This window comes from Bemisia tabaci, chromosome 1 (assembly GCF_918797505.1).
Source record: "Bemisia tabaci chromosome 1, PGI_BMITA_v3".
Classification (NCBI taxonomy): Eukaryota; Metazoa; Arthropoda; class Insecta; order Hemiptera; family Aleyrodidae; genus Bemisia; species Bemisia tabaci.
Window position 1 is genome coordinate 62,171,184 of NC_092793.1, and position 18,425 is coordinate 62,189,608.

Here is an 18,425-nt window from a genome sequence, read left to right on the forward strand (position 1 = left end):
CATAAAATACGACTAAACCGACTGCCGACCTACCCGTCATGACCACATTTTACAGCAGAAATATCTTTCACAGTTTTAGCTATACTTTTTGGAATTTATAAAGAAACCGGCAGTGCTTCATGCCGCAATCACACGCTGAATGTGAGAGCTGAATGGGGCTTGAATGTGGAAGTCTAGTGGAAGTCATCGACCCGATGCCTGAATTTTGCGCGTGACGCGCAAAAATTCAGCAACGATTCTCAGCGACCATCGGATAATGTCGGATTTGTCTGTCTGAACTATTCGAATAGATTTGATACACATTTGGATGAAAATAGCTCGAATTAGTGAAATTTCAGCTGTTGAGCGGTGACTGTTGACTGACACATTCAGCTGCCAAATTCAGCGTGTGATTGCGGCATCAGTGCCATTGATTGATTCCATTCAGTTCAGTTTGAGTTTCGGGAACGAAATTCCCCTGGTCTGGTCGTTACCTAACCTCTAACTAAATGTAAATACATTTAATTTAAATAAAAGTTCAATTCTCTGTAGATGTTAATTTCTATTTACACACTCACACAGGGTTATCCAAAAGTCACCTACCACCCCTGTAACTTTTTCCCTAATTGGGATAAACTTTGGCAATATTCCTCGGTCTAAAGTAACAACTTTTTGGTCCCCCCAAAATTTTGGGGGGCGGCCTCCCCTATGGAGGACGGGGGCTAACTTTGTTTTTCTAATGGCAACCCCCTTTTGTGTTACCTCATTAGAAAGATAATAAGAAAAGAAATTTTTTGGCGCAAACCGCAGGTCAAAATGTTGATTTTTGACAAAATGGCGGCCGGTCAAAGTTCAAAATGGCGGCAATTTGGCATCTCCGTTTTTTATCGGCGGATTGGTCTGAAACGCTGAATCCTCAAGTTTTTCGGGACGATAAAAACGACTCTGGCATTAGTTTTCCAGAAAAGTCAGTCCTTTTCAAGATGGCAGCGGTTAAAATCGCGGCTTAGAACGGGAACAGGATATTTAGGCTGCTTATCGTTAGATTTGTATGAGACTTGGTATCCGGGGGTATTTCGGCATGAGAAGAACGAATCTCTCATTGGATTTTTAGAATTTCGAAAAACTTTAAAAGGGCGGCGAAAAAATTACGGGAAATCCATATCTCGGCTGTTTACCGATGGATTTGCACGAAAGTCGATGCTCTGGTGGTTTTTAGCTCGAAAAAACTTGATCTTTCATTAGATTTTTGAAATACTAACTACTTTAAAAATGGCAAAGGAAAAATCGGTGTTATGGCCAGTGATATTTCCCGTAATTTTTCGCCGCCCTTTTAAAGTTTTTCGCCCCTGTCTTCCATACAATTCAATGCTTTTCCGGGCTCATCTCAATGTGTAGTTATGCCCTTGTGTCAGATAGGCGACGAATTAATGTTAAAACTTTAAGAGTAAGGGATACTTTATGCGGGAAAAGAAGTTTATTCTAAGTAGCCTAGGTACAAAATGACAATTAAATGCTAATCCATAAGTTTTTATAACATTATGTACCCTATTTTGATGAGAGAAGTTTAAACTAATCAAAACATTAACTTTCATTGATCGCAAACTCAATCACCCTCTTTCAATGTTAGTTGATCGAACAAGGAGTCCTAGTTCTGCTCATTGAAAATATTATTCTCAGTTTCTCTGTCTCCAGCTAAATGTCTCATTAGCTTCACATCATTCTAAAAACCACCTGATATAAACTGCAAAAACTTTCAGATTTAAAGGGGTAAAGACTCCGGCAAAAGTCTTAAACTCAGTGAGCCAAATTGTCTTGTTAGGTACTTCTAAAAGGAAATGAAAAATTATACTTCACTGTAAATCGAATGTAGGCCCCTTCATTTATGTGTCATGCAACAGTCATGACGTGTAAGTATGTTTAGCCCTTGCAGGAGCGGTTCCCTTCCTTCACTTATTTGCATTTTTATCAAAAGTAAAAAAAAATTGTCGGTATGGATTAATCGGAGCCTTCTATGTGCTCCAAAAAAATATGAAATATTTTATCGCACTAAGTCCAATATTTTTCGATTCAGGTCCTTCAATGCTTTTAAAAGAGCATGAAAAAAATACCCAATCGGCTGGCTGAATTCCAGTATTTTCCATCACTCATTCAAGGAGGAGACTATTCTCAAGAAAAATGCTGGACTTCAGCCAGTCGATTGAGTATTTTTTCATACTCTTTTAAAAGCATTTGTAGGACCTGAATCGAAAAATATTGGACTTTGTGCGATAAAATATCTCATATTGTTTTGGAGCACTTACAGGGTGTACCAAAAGTCCGTCCCACCCCTGCTAACTTTTGAACGAATTGAGCTAGGGTAATGAAACTTTGGGAATGTTCCTATCTCAAAGGGGACCATCTTTTGGGGGGGGGGGGGTCAAAATTTTGGTTCCCCCTCAGGGAGGGCGCGGGGGCCCCCAACTTCTTTTTCAAATGGCAGCCACTATCTAGAGATACCTCATTCGAAAGACCATAAAAAACTAAGAATTTTAACGCAAACCGCAGAACAATATCTTAATTTTTGACCGAGTTATGATAGGTCAAAGGCCAAATTTGACCTATTTTCAAAAAATCATAACTCCGGTTCAAATTATCGCAAAGAAAAAAAAAACGAGAAAATTTACCAAATTGTGTCCGCTTTTAAGTAAAAATTGCAGAAATCACTTCGATTTAATTCTAAGGGGGGGGGGGGGTCCTCGGACCCCCAAATACGTCAATTCAAAGGTCATTCAATTTTCCCGCGAAATAAGCCAATTTCCCCTAGATTTGCCTCCACTTTAAAAAAAAACGAAATTTAAGGTGATTAAATTTCGCTTTTTTTAACATTTCCCGAAATTTCAGGACTTGTCAACTTATTGTTGAACTGATTTTGACCTTACTGTGATAATGTGGAAGCAAATCTAGGGGAAATTGGCTTATTTTGCGGGAAAATTGAATGGCCTTTGAATTGACGTATTTGGGGGTCCGAGGCCCCCCCCCCCTTAAAATTAAATCGGAGTGATTTCTGCAATATTACTTAAAAGCGGACACAATTTGGTAAATTTTCTCGTTTTATTTTTTTCTTTGCGATAATTTGAACCGGAGTTATGATTTCTTGAAAATAGGTCAAATTTGGCCTTTGACCTATCATAACTCGGTCAAAAATTAAGATATTGATCTGCGGTTTGCGCCAAAATTCTTAGTTTTTTATGGTCTTTCGAATGAGGTTTCACTAGATAGGGGTTGCCATTTGAAAAAAAAAGTTAAGGGCCCCCGCGCCCCCCCCCCCCTGAGGAGGGACCAAAATTTTGACCTCCCCCCCCCCCAAAAGATGGTCCCCTTTGAGATAGGAACATTCCCAAAGTTTCATTACCCTAGCTCAATTCGTTCAAAAGTTAGCAGGGGTGGGACGGACTTTTGGTACACCCTGTAAGTGCTCCAAAACAATATGAAATATTTTATCGCACAAAGTCCAATATTTTTCCCCTAGATTTGCTTCCACATTATCACAGTAAGGTCAAAATCAGTTCAACAATAAGTTGACAAGTCCTGAAATTTCGGGAAATGTTAAAAAAAGCGAAATTTAATCACCTTAAATTTCGTTTTTTTTTAAAGTGGAGGCAAATCTAGGGGAAATTGGCTTATTTCGCGGGAAAATTGAATGACCTTTGAATTGACGTATTTGGGGGTCCGAGGACCCCCCCCCCCCCCCCTTAGAATTAAATCGAAGTGATTTCTGCAATTTTTACTTAAAAGCGGACACAATTTGGTAAATTTTCTCGTTTTTTTTTCTTTGCGATAATTTGAACCGGAGTTATGATTTTTTGAAAATAGGTCAAATTTGGCCTTTGACCTATCATAACTCGGTCAAAAATTAAGATATTGATCTGCGGTTTGCGTTAAAATTCTTAGTTTTTTATGGTCTTTCGAATGAGGTATCACTAGATAGTGGCTGCCATTTGAAAAAGAAGTTGGGGGCCCCCGCGCCCTCCCTGAGGGGGAACCAAAATTTTGACCCCCCCCCCCAAAAGATGGTCCCCTTTGAGATAGGAACATTCCCAAAGTTTCATTACCCTAGCTCAATTCGTTCAAAAGTTAGCAGGGGTGGGACGGACTTCTGGTACACCCTGTAGAAGGCTGAGATCAATCCATACCGACTTTTTTTTACTTTTGATAAAAATGCAAATAGGTAAGGAAGGGGGCTCCTGCAAGGGCTAAACATACTTATACGTCATGACTGTTGCATCACTCATAAATGAAGGGGCCTACATTCGATTTAAAGTGAAGTATAATTTTTCATTTCCTTTTAGAAGTACTTACCTACCAAGACAATTTGGCTCACTGAGTTTAAAACTTTTGCCGTAGTCTTTACCCCTTTAAGTCTGAAAGTTTTTTGGGGTTTTTGCAGTTTACACTTATCAAATATGCTAAGTTTTTAGACAGATGGGCGAAAATTTGAAATAAGGGGCATTCTTGTCCCTCGTCTTTTTTTGGGGCATGTGTGTGTTCTACTTCCATTTTTTTGGCTTAAATATGAACACAACATTTTCCTCTGCAAAGTATGTAGGAATAATAATGTTCCTTTGTATTTTTTAAATTTTGAACAGTACCAGACTCAGGTCCGTCATGCATCCCTACTCCAAGGCTCCTATTTTGCACTGATGCAACTTAAAGAATAAAATGTTTTTCGAAAGCTTGAACAGCATTGAAGTAAAAAAACGTTTTTTACTTGATACGCTTTTTTTTTTTTTTTTTTTTTTTTTTTTTTTTTTTTTTTTTAATCATGCATGCCATTTGTTAAAGGGTATCTACCAGGCTAGATATCTGGTGTTCATTTGGTTCCGTTTCCAAAAATGCTGTGTTTCTGTCTCAAAACTCAAACACATCACAAATGGTGCAGTTTGAATAGGAAAAACAATGTGAAAAAAAATCGAAAAAAATTGGAGCCATGTACGCTTTTACTTCCCAGAAACCATCCGGAAATGAGAAAACACAACTTCCCAAGTAGCAGAGGTTGCAACAACTTGCAACAAAATCGTTTAATTCTTGCTTTAATAGATTGATGTGCAGATTGCCTACTCTCTCCCGCGAAGGAGCTATCATTGTCGGAACTAGTTGCGATTAAGTTGAAACATGTTGCAACTTTAAAGTACTGCTGGTTGCCTATCTTCAGATTTTAAATAACTTTGGTGCAGTAATTTTGCAATCTCAGCAGGTTGCAACTTTGTCTTCCGATCAGATCGCCGAAAATCGGCACTTTTCGACCAAAAGTTGACCGAAAGTTGCAACTAATACCAACATTTTTTCAACTTTTTCCAACTTTTACATTGAAAAACGCTACTTGGGTTCCAGGGAAAATGATGAGCTTGATCTTTTTACTTTTTCCGCCTTGAAATGTCCCCTGCTTATTTTGAATTTTCGCCCTGGTATGAAAAGAGCATATCTGGCTTACTTGTTTTTTCAGCTGATGATTATCTTGTTGCAAACGCTCTCGCTCCTCAACTTCTGAATTAAGGCGAGCCTGGAGCTCTCGATGTTCAGCTTGCTGTTGCTGAGTGGAACCGCTGAGTTTTGTTACTTGCTCTTGAAGAGACTGAACGTTAGAAGTTGCTTGTAGCAGCTGCCTCTCCATCTCTCCATTTTGCGTCTGAAGTCTCACTCGCTCACACTCCAGCTGAGTTCGTGTGTCCTCTAATACTAATAAAAAAAAAGAAATAAATAAATGAACAAATAAATGGGTATATAAATAAATAAATAGAATAGAAAATCCAACTCCCCAGCTGCCAGCCATTTCTCGTTATGCTTATATTTCAACGCAAACGGTTGGACTGTAAATGAAACGCACAAGGGGAGAAAAAACAGGGATAGACTTGGGATAAGGAAAAAAATGTGAAGAGTTTAACGAATTCCGCATTGAAAAATGAAAGGAAAATCGGGAAAAAGGGAAAAATTAAATCACAAGACAAAAATAATGAGAACTGACAAGAGACAATTTTTTAATGTAAGGGCGCAATGAAAATCCTTGCAATATTTTGGTTTCTAAATGGTGTTACGACTCATTTTCGATAAAGTTAGTATTCATTGTTAATTCTCTCGGTCTCGGTCTTTTTTTTTTCACTTGTTTTTGTACTTTTTCATTTACTTAATCTAGTTTGTATAGGGAGAGTTATGGTATTGGTTGGATTAATCATTACAATAGGCCTTTTTTCTTTCCATTTTTGATGTTGTATGAGCGACTAAGTCATAAAAATACTTGTAACTTTACTATCAATCAAAAGCCAATGTCAGTTTCTAAAGCTTGCTTGTGAAAAATTGAAACGCTTCACCATTGTTAACGTCATATTTTCCTAAAAACAGAAAGCAAAAATTTTACTACAGCAGGGCAAACCAAAAGCAAAACAAACAAACAAAAAAAAAAAAAAAGAAAAAGAAAGAAAGAAAAAACAGCAACAAAAGAAAAAAGCCAAGAGAGACAAAGAGGGGGAGAGGAGGCGAGAGAGAAGAAAAGAAAAAAAAAAGAGAGGAGGGGGACCTAGATTGCAAGTTTTGAATCAACCCGTAAGAGAGTGCAAAAGCGAGCATTTTTTTTAGCATTAGAGTATAATGGTAGTATTTACGCCCGTGTGAGGGGAGCGGAGGGGCTAGCGTCTGCCCGAGAGCGCTCTCAAAAGAGGAGAGCTGGTGGGGACGATTAGCGATCGCGAATGATCGCAACGTCCATAGCGATGGCCCTTTGAGGATGGAAAAGAGGAGGGGAGGAGGAAGGTCCCACCGAGATACTCAGAAGGGCTACCAGCCGAGATACTCAGCCGCGATGAAAGGGAAGGGAGAAGGAGAGAAATCCTCCCAACTGAGAAACTCAGTCGGGTCTGAAGGAGAAAAGAGACTTCTCAGCCGAGATGCTCAGCCGAGATGAAAGAGGGGGAGGGAGAGAGAGAGAGAGAGAGAGTCTCAGCCGAGAAGCTCAGCTGAGAAGAGAGAGAGAGAGTCTCAGCCGAGATGCTCAGCCGAGATGAAAGAGAGAGAGAGAGAGCTCAGCCGAGATGCTCAGCCGAGATGAAAGAGAGAGAGAAAGAGAGCTTAGCCGAGATGCTCAACCGAGATGAAAGAGAGAGAGAGATAGAGCTCAGCCGAGATGAAGAGAGAGGAAGAGAGAAATCTCAGCCGAGATGCTCAGCCGAGAGATGAAAAGAGAAGAAGAGAGAAAATCCCACCGAGATACTCAGCCGCGTTGAGAAGAAAAAGAGAAGAGAGAGAAATCTTCCCAACCGAGAAGCTCAGTCGGGTCTAAAGAGAGAGAGAGAGAGGTCCCAGCCGAGATGCTCAGCCGGGTAAAAGAGGGAGAGAAGGTAATTCTATGTATTACTGTGCAGCGCAGAGAGAAGACCAGGATCGAAAGCAGAGAGACTTGACCAGGAGCGCAAGGAGACAACCTCACTGAACGAGCAGCGTTGATCGAGTGATGACCGCACGCCTGGCGGCTGCCTTTTTATGGACGACACGCGTGGACGCGTCGGACGCGGCCGGGAGCCGCGCCGCGGGTCGGACGGACTTACGACCGGTTGGACCGGTCGCCGAGTCGCGACGGCATGGCATGGCTGCCAGGTTGCGCAGGTTGCGTAACATAGCCGCCGGCTAGTTACGTTAATGTCGGAAAGTCGTTGCGGCGTTAACAGGTAGCAGGGAGTTAGGGTTGTGCTTGGAAATTTTTTTAAATTACTCGCAGTCCGACTCGATAGGGTGCAAACAGGTGAGATCTAGTTTCATAAACTCTGACTCCCAAATGAGGAGAGAGAGACTTACTGAGAGGGACTTATAGGGGGGGCCGGGTCTTAAATCATGTAACACCAAAATAACTACTACCAAGAAAAGAGCAGTCGTTCCAGCATCACACAACCCATCTTGAGATCACACAAAAAGCCACTCAGAATGAAAGCTTTCCCCGGCAAAGCTTTCAAAACCCACCCATATTACTAAATAAATAAATAATTGATAAAACCACAGTTGATTTTAATCAACAGAATGATTATTTTTGAAAAAACTATTGGGGCTTCCCTCCAATGTAATAAGTCAAAGGTTAAATAGCTCTCAATGTAAGAAACTTTTTAAGGGAATACAGTTGTTGAAAAAATCTACTGCCACTTAGGGAAACAGTCTGAATTTGAGATTTAATGATTTACTTCCATGCTTAGTTTTTAAAGGGAAACTCATAATCATTTTTGCTTAAAATATTGAGAAACTGCGTTACATATGACAGAAAAATTAAGGATATTATTCCAAAAAGTAATGCTTCAAGGTGAGGTTCTTGTGTTGTAATGGTTGCAGCACTTGCCCTATGACGAGAAGGCTATGGTTTGATTTTTGGTTTGGTTTCTGAACTTTTATCTCAATTAGGAATTGCCCTGGGGATGAAGCTAGAGGTTGAGCAAGATTGGGTGGAGGGGGGTGCGGTTTAATGCAGGTGTGGTCTCAAAGGGCTATTTACTTAAGAAATAAAAAAAGTTTCTTTATCATTACAATATAAACCGTCATAGAAAATTTTGAAAAATTGTGGATTTTAACAGCTAAATTTTGCAAATTGAGAAAACAAATTAATCATGCAGATAAAACGAACATAATAAAAGAAAAAAAATAAAAAAATGAAAAGTCTTACTTACATGATAACTTCTGTAAGGCTTCGTCTAAATTTCTTGCTTGCTCTCTTTTTTCACTTTCACAGCGTTTGACAAACTCTCTTAAGTCTTTGTTTGAACTACAATACTTGTCTTTTTCAATGTTAGCATCGCTGAGTTGCCTTCTTACATCACTCAACTCTTTCCGGACAGCTTCTGTTGAGTTTTCCACTGTGAGGAAATATTAAGGATATTTAAAACAAGGTTTATACGGAAACTTCATGACATGATGTCATCATATTATTACATTCATCACAAAAATTCGATAAAAATACGATAATTTTTCAACTATCTAAACGCTGTTATTTATTAAAATACAGGGTGTACCAAAAGTCCGTCCCACCCCTGCTAACTTTTGAACGAATTGAGCTGGGGTAATGACACTTTGGGAATGTTCCTATCTCAAAGGAGACCATCTTTGGGGGGGGTGTCAAAATTTTGGTCCCCCCTCAGGGGGGGAGGGCGCAGGGGGCCCCCAACTTTTTTTTTCAAATGGCAACCCCTATCTTGAGATACCTCATTCGAAAGACCATAAAAAACTAAGAATTTTGGCGCAAACCGCAGATCAATATCTTAATTTTTGACCGAGTTATGATAGGTCAAAGGTCAAATTTGACCTTTAAGGTGATTAAATTTGACCGTTTAAATTTCGTTTTTTTTTTAAACTTTTCCCGAAATTTGGGGGCTCGCCAACGTATTGTTGAACTGATTTTGACCTTACTGAGATAATGTGGAGGCAAATCTAGGGGAAATTGGCTTATTTCGCGGGAAAATTGAATGACCTTTGAATTGACGTATTTGGGGGTCCGAGGACCCCCCCCCCCCCTTAGAATTAAATCGAAGTGATTTCTGCAATATTACTTAAAAGCGGACACAATTTGGTAAATTTTCTCGTTTTATTTTTTTCTTTGCGATAATTTGAACCGGAGTTATGATTTTTTGAAAATAGGTCTTTGGCCTTTGACCTATTATAACTCGGTCAAAAATTAAGATATTGATCTGCGGTTTGCGCCAAAATTCTTAGTTTTTTATGGTCTTTCGAATGAGGTATCACAAGATAGTGGCTGCCATTTGAAAAAGAAGTTGGGGGCCCCCGCGCCCTCCCTGAGGGGGAACCAAAATTTTGACCCCCCCCCCAAACGATGGTCCCCTTTGAGATAGGAACATTCCCAAAGTTTCATTACCCCAGCTCAATTCGTTCAAAAGTTAGCGGGGGTGGGACGGACTTTTGGTACACCCTGTGTGGAAAACGAACAGCAATCAGTTTCTTTGCATTTCAGTGGAGTTCCAAGAAGCTGGTGTGGCATTAAAAATACAGCTTACTTGAAACTTTGACCCTGAGATACCTGGTCATAGACGGGATTTAGGATACTTTAGCAATTTCGTTGCATTTTCAATGTTGAATTGCAAAAATACAATTTTCATTTTAGCAAGGTGAAGAGACTTAGAGAGCAAAGAAAGGGGCTTGTCATTTGACAGTAAAATTTTTGACTAGAACTTTACAAAATCATGCAGTAAACGCGTTCAAAAAAATTGGCGGGGCAAAATAAATTTGAAAGCAAACTTCATATTTCGAAGATTACTACTTGATACGTACGCAATGCTCTGAAAAAAATTTCCTACCATCTTTGAGTTTTCGAACAGTGTCATGTAACTGTTGATGAATATTCTCAAGACGATCTTCTGCTAGGTGCAATTGCACTTTCAATTCCTCGCACTCTTGAATTTGCATATCTCTTTCCTTCCGAACTTCTTGCACTTCAATTTCCAGCTTATCCTTCGTGTCCTCACTTTTGACCCTGCACTTACAAAAAATGAGATACGTCAAACTGTCTGTTTGCCTTTTGATGCCGATTTTTTAATCTTGAGAGACTTAATTTTTCTGACCTAATTTGGATTTTACAGCTTTGTTATCAACCAATTGTTGGACCATTTGAAATTTCCTTACAAAAGACTACTTTCATAGACAGAGAAAAACTATTTTTATCATAAACGATCTTTTGATGCTGTTACCATGGATAGAAGACACTCTCGTAGGCGGTCAAAGCGCCAGATTCAGAGTTTCCAAGTAAAACTCTTGGCAGTAAAAAAAATAAAAAGCCATAATATATTTACATGACTGAATTTTTTTATGTAATTACATAATTTTGTGCAAATTTTACTTCCTCATTCATCATGCAAGGGGTTTTTTGGAAAAAAATTTCTGAAATATTAAGTATACTGGTATAAAAACTCAGCAATATTTCTGCAAGTCTGAATTCTTGTGCGTTAAATTTATATAAATTTCACATACTGCTACATGTTATACTTCACGATTTTGCACTAGTGAGAATATTTTACGCACGATATTCATTGGAAACTTATGAGTGAAGGAAATGAAAATACAAGAGTTGATTTCTTAAGACACACAATCACCCCTCTACCTCTGCCCTACTCCTCTTCTCCAAAATCACCAGAAGAAAGGTGGGAAAGAATAAATGGCTGGTGTAGTGAAAAAGCACGAAAATGCATGTAACCTTTCGCAGTCTGCCATGAGGCAGTCCCTGACAAAGAAGAGCATTACAGGGTTATTCAAAAGTCATCTACCACCCCTGTAACTTTTTCCCTAGTTGACATAGAAATTTGAAACTTTGGGGATGTTCCTATAGGTCTAAACTCTAAGGTAGCAACTTTTTGGTCCCCCCAAAGTGAGGAGCGGCCCCCTCCAAGGGAGGCAGGGGGCGACTTTCGTTTTTCAAGTGGTAAACCCCCCTTTGTGACACATCATTCGAAAAACAATAAAAATTGAAAAATTTTGGCGCAAACCGCAGGTCAAAAAGGCGGCCGGTCTAAGTTCAAAATGATGGAAATTTGGCATCTTCGTTTTTACTGATGGACTGGGATGAAACTCGGTATTCGGGGGCATTTTGGCACGAGAGAGACGTATATTTCATTGGATTTCGGGAATTTTGAATGACTTCAAAATAGTGGCGAAAAAATGGTGGGAAATTGGTATAACGCACGTTTACTGATAGATTCGCATGAAAATCGGTGCCCTGGTAGTTCCTGGCTCGGAAAAAGGGGCTTTTCGCATTAAATTTTTGTAATGCTAACGGCTTTTAAAATGGCGGCTGAATTTCATGCAGTTGCGTCAGGAAACATCCGTAATACCAAGATACCGCCATTTTTCCGCCGATATTTGGAAGTTATTAACAATTTCAAAAATTCAACGAAATGTAAGTCTTTCTCGTGTCGAAATTCCCTCGGATATCGATTCTCATGCAAATCCACCGATGAGCAGCCTAAACATCTAATTCCCCTATATGTCGCCATTTCCACCACCGCCATTTTGAAAAGGACTGAATTACCCGGAAAACTATTGCCAGAATCGTTCTTCTCGTCCCAAAACACCCTTGGATACCAAAGAGGTTGTCCCATTTTCTATAGAAAATGGCCGCAAGAGCTTTTCCATTCATACTTTCAGGAATCATGACGTATCATCGGAGAAGCCTAAATCCGGTGTCATTTCTCGTCTAGCCCCCCATGGGGAGGGGGGGCAGGGGGTCAAAGGTCAAACGCTCCGACCGCCATAACTTTTGAACGAATCATCAGATCAACTTGACCTTGGGCTCAAATGAATGCTCTTGACAAGACCTTTCATTTGATGTGTAGTAATGTCTATTTTTGGTAATTTTTTAACGTAAAAAAAATCATTTTTTGATTTTTCAAGCCCAAAAAATTCAGTTTTTCGGGGTTTTCTGTTTATGGGAACGCACGAATCATGACAAAAACCAATTTAAATGAAAGCCCTTGATTCAAGCTTTAAAACGAGCAATTGTTGAACTTGGGGAAATGAATGGTTCAAAAGTTATGACCGTTCAAAGTTGGTGTGGCGCGCTATTTTCGAAGCGCGCGGAGTGTGTACTCGCGTGCCACCCCTCCCTACCTTTTCCCCTGGGGCCCGCTTCAGTTGATAACGGATACAGAAAGGTCCAAAGCTCCTTCCACCTACAGAATGACCATTCATTACTGTAAAATTACTTTTATCTCTAACGAAAAAAGAGAAATAAAAATAAATTAAATGCTAATAAACGATGAGACCCTGGCATACATTATTTTTTCGCCCCCCCCCCCCTCCTCCATGATTTAATATTTAATAGCCAAATCAAGCTTTTTTTACCGCATAATACGCTCAAAAGCTGTATATAATATTCATAGGGTGTGATACGCAACTAGCCGACCAGCACTTGAAACTCGCATTTACTACTGAATATCTCTCTCTCTCACCTCTCTCCGATCTATTTCCCTCTCATCAAGATTTACCTGCACGGGAATAATCTGATACCGCAATGATGAGAGGCTTGATTTGGCTACATCAAATATTAAATCATGGAGGGGGGGGCGAAAAAATAATGTATGCCAGCGTCTTATCGTTTATTAGCATTTAATTTATTTTTATTTTTCTTTTTACGTTAGAGATAAAAGTAATTTTACACTAATGAATGGTCATTCTGTAGGTGGAAGGAGCTTTGGACCTTTCTGTATCCGTTATCAACTGAAGCGGGCCCCAGGGGAAAAGGTAGGGAGGGGTGGCACGCGAGTATACACTCCGCGCGCTTCGAAAATAGCGCGCCACGCCAACTTTGAACGGTCATAACTTTTGAACCATTCATTTCCCCAAGTTCAACAATTGCTCGTTTTAAAGCTTGAATCAAGGGCTTTCATTTAAATTGGTTTTTGTCATGATTCGTGCGTTCCCATAAACAGAAAACCCCGAAAAACTGAATTTTTTGGGCTTGAAAAATCAAAAAATGATTTTTTTTTACGTTAAAAAATTACCAAAAATAGACATTACTACACATCAAATGAAAGGTCTTGTCAAGAGCATTCATTTGAGCCCAAGGTCAAGTTGATCTGATGATTCGTTCAAAAGTTATGGCGGTCGGAGCGTTTGACCTTTGACCCCCTGCCCCCCCTCCCCCTGGAGGGCTAGATGAGAAATGGCACCGGATTTAGGCTTCTCCGATGATACGTTATGATTCCTGAAAGTATGGATGGAAAAGCTCTTGCGGCCATTTCCTATGGAAAATGGGACAACCTCTTTCATCCCAGTCCGTCAATAAAATCGAAGATGCTAAATTTCCATCATTTTGACCTTTGACCGCCCGCCAATTTGACCTGCGGTTTGCACCAAAATGTTTCTTTTTTATTGTTTTCCAAATGATGTGTCACAAAAGAGGGTTTACTATTTGAAAAACGAAAAGTTGCACCCCGCCTCCCTTAGAGGGGGCTGTCCCCGACTTTGGGGGGAGGGGGACCAAAAAGTTGCTATTTTAGAGTATCGACCTAGGAACATCCCCAAAGTTTCAAATTTCTACATCAATTAGGGAAAAAGTTACAGGGATGGTAGGTGACTTTTGGATGACCCTGTATGATACATATCATATTGGCCAATCATGATTTTCATACTGTTACTGTTACACGGTCAGTTCATATACTGCATGGTAAGGAGAAATCAAGATAATAGTACCATTATATCAGTATAATAACATCAGCTTGCAATTCTTGCAGCATAAACAAATTACCTTAATTCCTCTAACTTAACATTGAGTCGATTTATTTGGTCACGTAGCGTATTCATAGTGCCTCTGTCCTGTTCTTGTTTGGTGACTGATTCTCTCTTCAATCTCTCCATCGCAAGCCTTTCTTCCTCCAAAACCCTTCGAGTACTTTCTAATTTTTCTGCAACAGCTTGCTGATCTTGTTGAGCTGCAAACATTCATCAAACAATCACATACTTACAGAACACACACCTTTTCACTTGAACTTCAAAACACACCTTACTATCACTGGAGTGATACCACTGCATCGAATTCAAACTCAATGGAAATACAGTACAATCTCTCCATAGTGGATTCTTAAGGGACCGACCACCTTTGCCACTATAGAGAGAGGTCCGCTATGGTGAAAGTATGACCCTAACAGACATAAAAGCAACAGAAAATCAAATCGCGTGAACATGGGGTGTGCGAACCAAGTGTGCATTTTACTTGCTAATAAACTTATTTTGTCACATATTTTAAAATTATGTTTTTATGGTAACATCAATAATTTCCTCAGTTTTTTCTCAATTAAACAGTTTTCTAGGGTTTTCTCTTTAATATTTGCAAGTTCTTAGACGTTTTTTAACGGCCAATGCCATTAGAGATTGTAGGATGTAGGTATTCTAAAGGTGCTCGAAGCCCAGCAAAAAAAAAAAAAAAAAATACATTTATCCTTCCTCAGCTAAAATTAAATCAACATCAATCCTCTATTCCCAACCGTGCTGGGTTATTTAATCCCAGAACATTCGGAGTTTGAACTCAGGGCTGAGTAATTTCTTCTCTCATCATAGCTTAATGAAATAAATATGGTTAAAGTCTGAGCCTCTTTTAACAGTCTGCCATTTGATGGTGTCAATCAACATTCTGCAATATGGTTCACAACAACACACACAAAACTGCACTTTGACCCGCCCGAGACTCCGAGGCCTCCGGTCGGTATGATCTCCGCTCCCAGACCGCCGCTATAGAGAAAGCCGCTGCTGCTACACAGAATGGAAAATACGGGTATTTAACATAGGAAGTTCAAGGGACCGGCCGATTTTGCCGCACAGAGAAATCTCTGCTATAAAGATGACCGCTATAGAGAGATTGTACTGTAGTTGTAGCCCTGGAGTATTAGAAAACATTATGACCATGGCTAAGGTTGAAAAGTGCATGTCACAGAGATCAACATTGCAAACATCCATTGATATTTTATTCTTTTTAAAAGAAGCCTAACCAATAGTTTTGCTTTAAGCATTCCCGAGAATTTCCGTCACTCATTTAAAAATATCAAGTATAAGAAAAAATTATCCACGTCTTCAAAAGCAGTTAGTAACAAAAAAACAGTAAAAGTTAAAATCTACAAGTCGAGAATCCAGCATTTGACTGGTACCAAATAATAAACAGAAACTGAGAGTGAAGTTTTTCAATTACAACTTTAAAACAAAATAATTTTTATCAAAGTACACTTTTCTCTTTCTTCCCTCCTTGTGCTACTTTAGAGCAACTAACCAAGAAGTAATGCTTGTTGTTTGTCGTTCTCAGCACGCAGCAATGCTTCCTCATGCTGTTGACATGCTGCATCCAGCTGCTGCTCTATGGCAGCTATTTTGTCCTGAAATTCCTGTGCTTCTGTCTCCTTCTCATTTCCCAGTTGAGCTATTGTGGACTGTAACCGCTTCTCCATTGATATTCGTAATTGTTCCTGAGTGTCAAGACACAAAAATTGAACAATTTCAGAATAGAGCAGGAGCAATCTTTTAAAAACAAAAATAGGAAGAAGAATTATGATTAAAAAAGGACAGCAGCCTGATTGTTGAAATTTTGTATTTTTCGGGTAGACATAGATGACATACGTTAGAAGGCATGCATAATAAGCATGCGTATAAAGGCATGCGTTAAAGGAAAGGTTAAGCATGACTGGTCGGCTAAGTCTTATCGCTGCTTTATTGTACCTTTGTCAGGTGAAATGGACTACATGTTGTCGGAAACTTAAGAGGTGCCTTTAGCTTGTCGTGAGTTCCACCTGACATAGGCACGACAAAGCAGCGATGAGACATACAGGGTGAGCGAAAAGTCCCCGACCCCCCCTCTAACTTTTGAACGCATGCTTGAATCGAAACGAAATTTTGGGGATGATCCTAAATCAATAAGCGCAACTTTTTGGCACAACCAAAATTTTTGGGGGGCGAACCTCCCCCCCCCCCCCCGCGAGGGGCGCACACTAACTCGAAATTTTCAAATGGTAACCCCCCTCTTGTAATACATCGTTGGAAAAGTAATAAAAAAAGAAACTTTTTGGCGCAAACCGGAGGTCGCTACAACTTTTCGTTCTCGAGTTATTCTCGGTCAAAGTTCAAAATGGGCCAGTTTTCAAAAAATCGTAAGTCCGGTTCAGAGAGGTGCAGAAAGGCAAACGAGGCGGCAAAATTCTCGGCATTGCATAAAATTTCATAAAAAAATCGTCAAAAACCCTATCGTCTGCGCCTAGAGTGATTTTAGCCCCCCCCCCTCCCGCGATTAACTGTCTTTCTAGCGGGAGGGGCGGCCAGTTCACTCGAGGCGGAAGTAGGTACCTTTTTGAAGGTAACTCAGCTACCTGACGGAGCCCAGACTATTTGGGGGGGAGGGGGCGGGCGGCGGCGACGGCGGAATGTTTTCTCTTTAAACTGTTGGAACCAATTGAAAGAGCGTGATTTCTCTTTAAACTGTTGGAACCAATTGAAAGAGCGTGAAATTTTCTTCTTAAACCACATATTACATCAAAATTTAGCTGAAAATATGAGAACTTTAGAGGGTCATTATGGAATAGTGTCAAATTTGACATTTGTGATTTTTTATCCATTTTGGCTGGTAGTTCGTTTAGTCTGCCCCTCCCACCCAGCAAAGCAATGTTGCAGCAACGTTGCGACAACATCACCAATAGGTATGCAACATTAGTCTTGCAACTTTGCATCAATGATGCGGTAAATTTACTTATGAAACAGAATGCAACATCACCGGCGATGTTCACAGAGACATCACCTTGCAATGTTTCTGCAAAATTACATCACAACATTGCAGAAACATTGCAAGGTAATGTTCACCTTGCAATGTTTCAGCAACTTTACTGTGATGTTCAGGATTTCCAAAAATTGATCAGGAGCGCACTCTACTTGTGATGAGTACAAGTTTTCTGTTCACACATCATCAACTTTTTAGTGGATTATTCAGTACATACAAGTATTACACAAGTTAATTAGAGAGACAAGAGATATATTTTAATCAATTTGACTTACCAATCGAGAAATGTTGCGGCGTAAAATCTCGAGCGGACCTGTGGAGATTCGAACCCATGGCGCGCGGCGACTGGATTCACAGCCGAGCGCTCTACCAACTGAGCTATAGCTGCTGATGAAGTGTGAGGTCGAAATATCCCTACAAACCCTTCTAGGAGCGACTAGTAGTTATGCAGCTTGTTCTTCGTCCTTACTACTTCATTCAGAGCACTTAAACCTTTTCGAAACTAAAACTTTCTAAGTTTCATCCGTAAAGTTATTTTTCAGCCCTCGTATTTTGTCCTTTAAAATACCTAGAAAGTATGAATTATATAAAGCTACTGTACCGAGATTTCAACAGGTTCAATCCTGTCGCGTGACGTCACAGCATTATAGATGAAATTTCAGGTTTTAGGGGGTATTTATCGACGGATTTACTTGAAACTTTCTGACCGGGGGTACTTTTCGACGGGAAACTCGAATTTTTGGTCCGATTTTCAAAATCCAAAATGGCGGCCGTGGCCTAAAATGCTAAGTCGGCTCCTGTCCGCTCGATTTTCGTGAAATTCGACTTTCGGGGGTACTTTTCGACGGGTAACTCGAATTTTTGGTCAGATTTTCAAAATTTCAAAATCCAAGATGGCGGCCGTGGCCTAAAATGCTAAGTCAGCTCCTGTTCGCTCGATTTTCGTGAAACTCGGTATCCGTGGGTACTTTTCGACGGGAAACTCGTATTTTTGGTCAGATTTTCAAAATTTCAAAATCCAAAATGGCGGCCGTGGCCTAAAATGCTAAGTCGGCTCCTGTTCGCTCGATTTTCGTGAAATTCGACTTTCGGGGGTACTTTTCGACGGGTAACTCGAATTTTTGGTCAGATTTTCAAAATTTCAAAATCCAAGATGGCGGCCGTGGCCTAAAATGCCAAGTCAGCT

General features: G+C 40.0%; 1 protein-coding gene across 9 annotated transcripts in view; it reads right to left on the minus strand.

Annotated features, from left to right (window-relative positions):
• The window catches only part of Root (ciliary rootlet coiled-coil, rootletin), a 348,852-nt gene that overhangs the window by 45,759 nt on the left and 284,668 nt on the right, over positions 1-18,425 (minus strand). For all 9 annotated transcript variants that reach the window (XM_072305010.1, XM_072305017.1, XM_072304988.1 and 6 more), the window contains 5 exons: positions 15,749-15,941; positions 14,237-14,420; positions 10,296-10,471; positions 8,658-8,843; positions 5,453-5,697 (listed from right to left, as the gene is read on the minus strand). In XM_072305010.1, the coding sequence (XP_072161111.1) occupies positions 5,453-5,697; positions 8,658-8,843; positions 10,296-10,471; positions 14,237-14,420; positions 15,749-15,941 (984 nt within the window). The remainder of the gene's footprint in view (positions 1-5,452; positions 5,698-8,657; positions 8,844-10,295; positions 10,472-14,236; positions 14,421-15,748; positions 15,942-18,425) is intronic.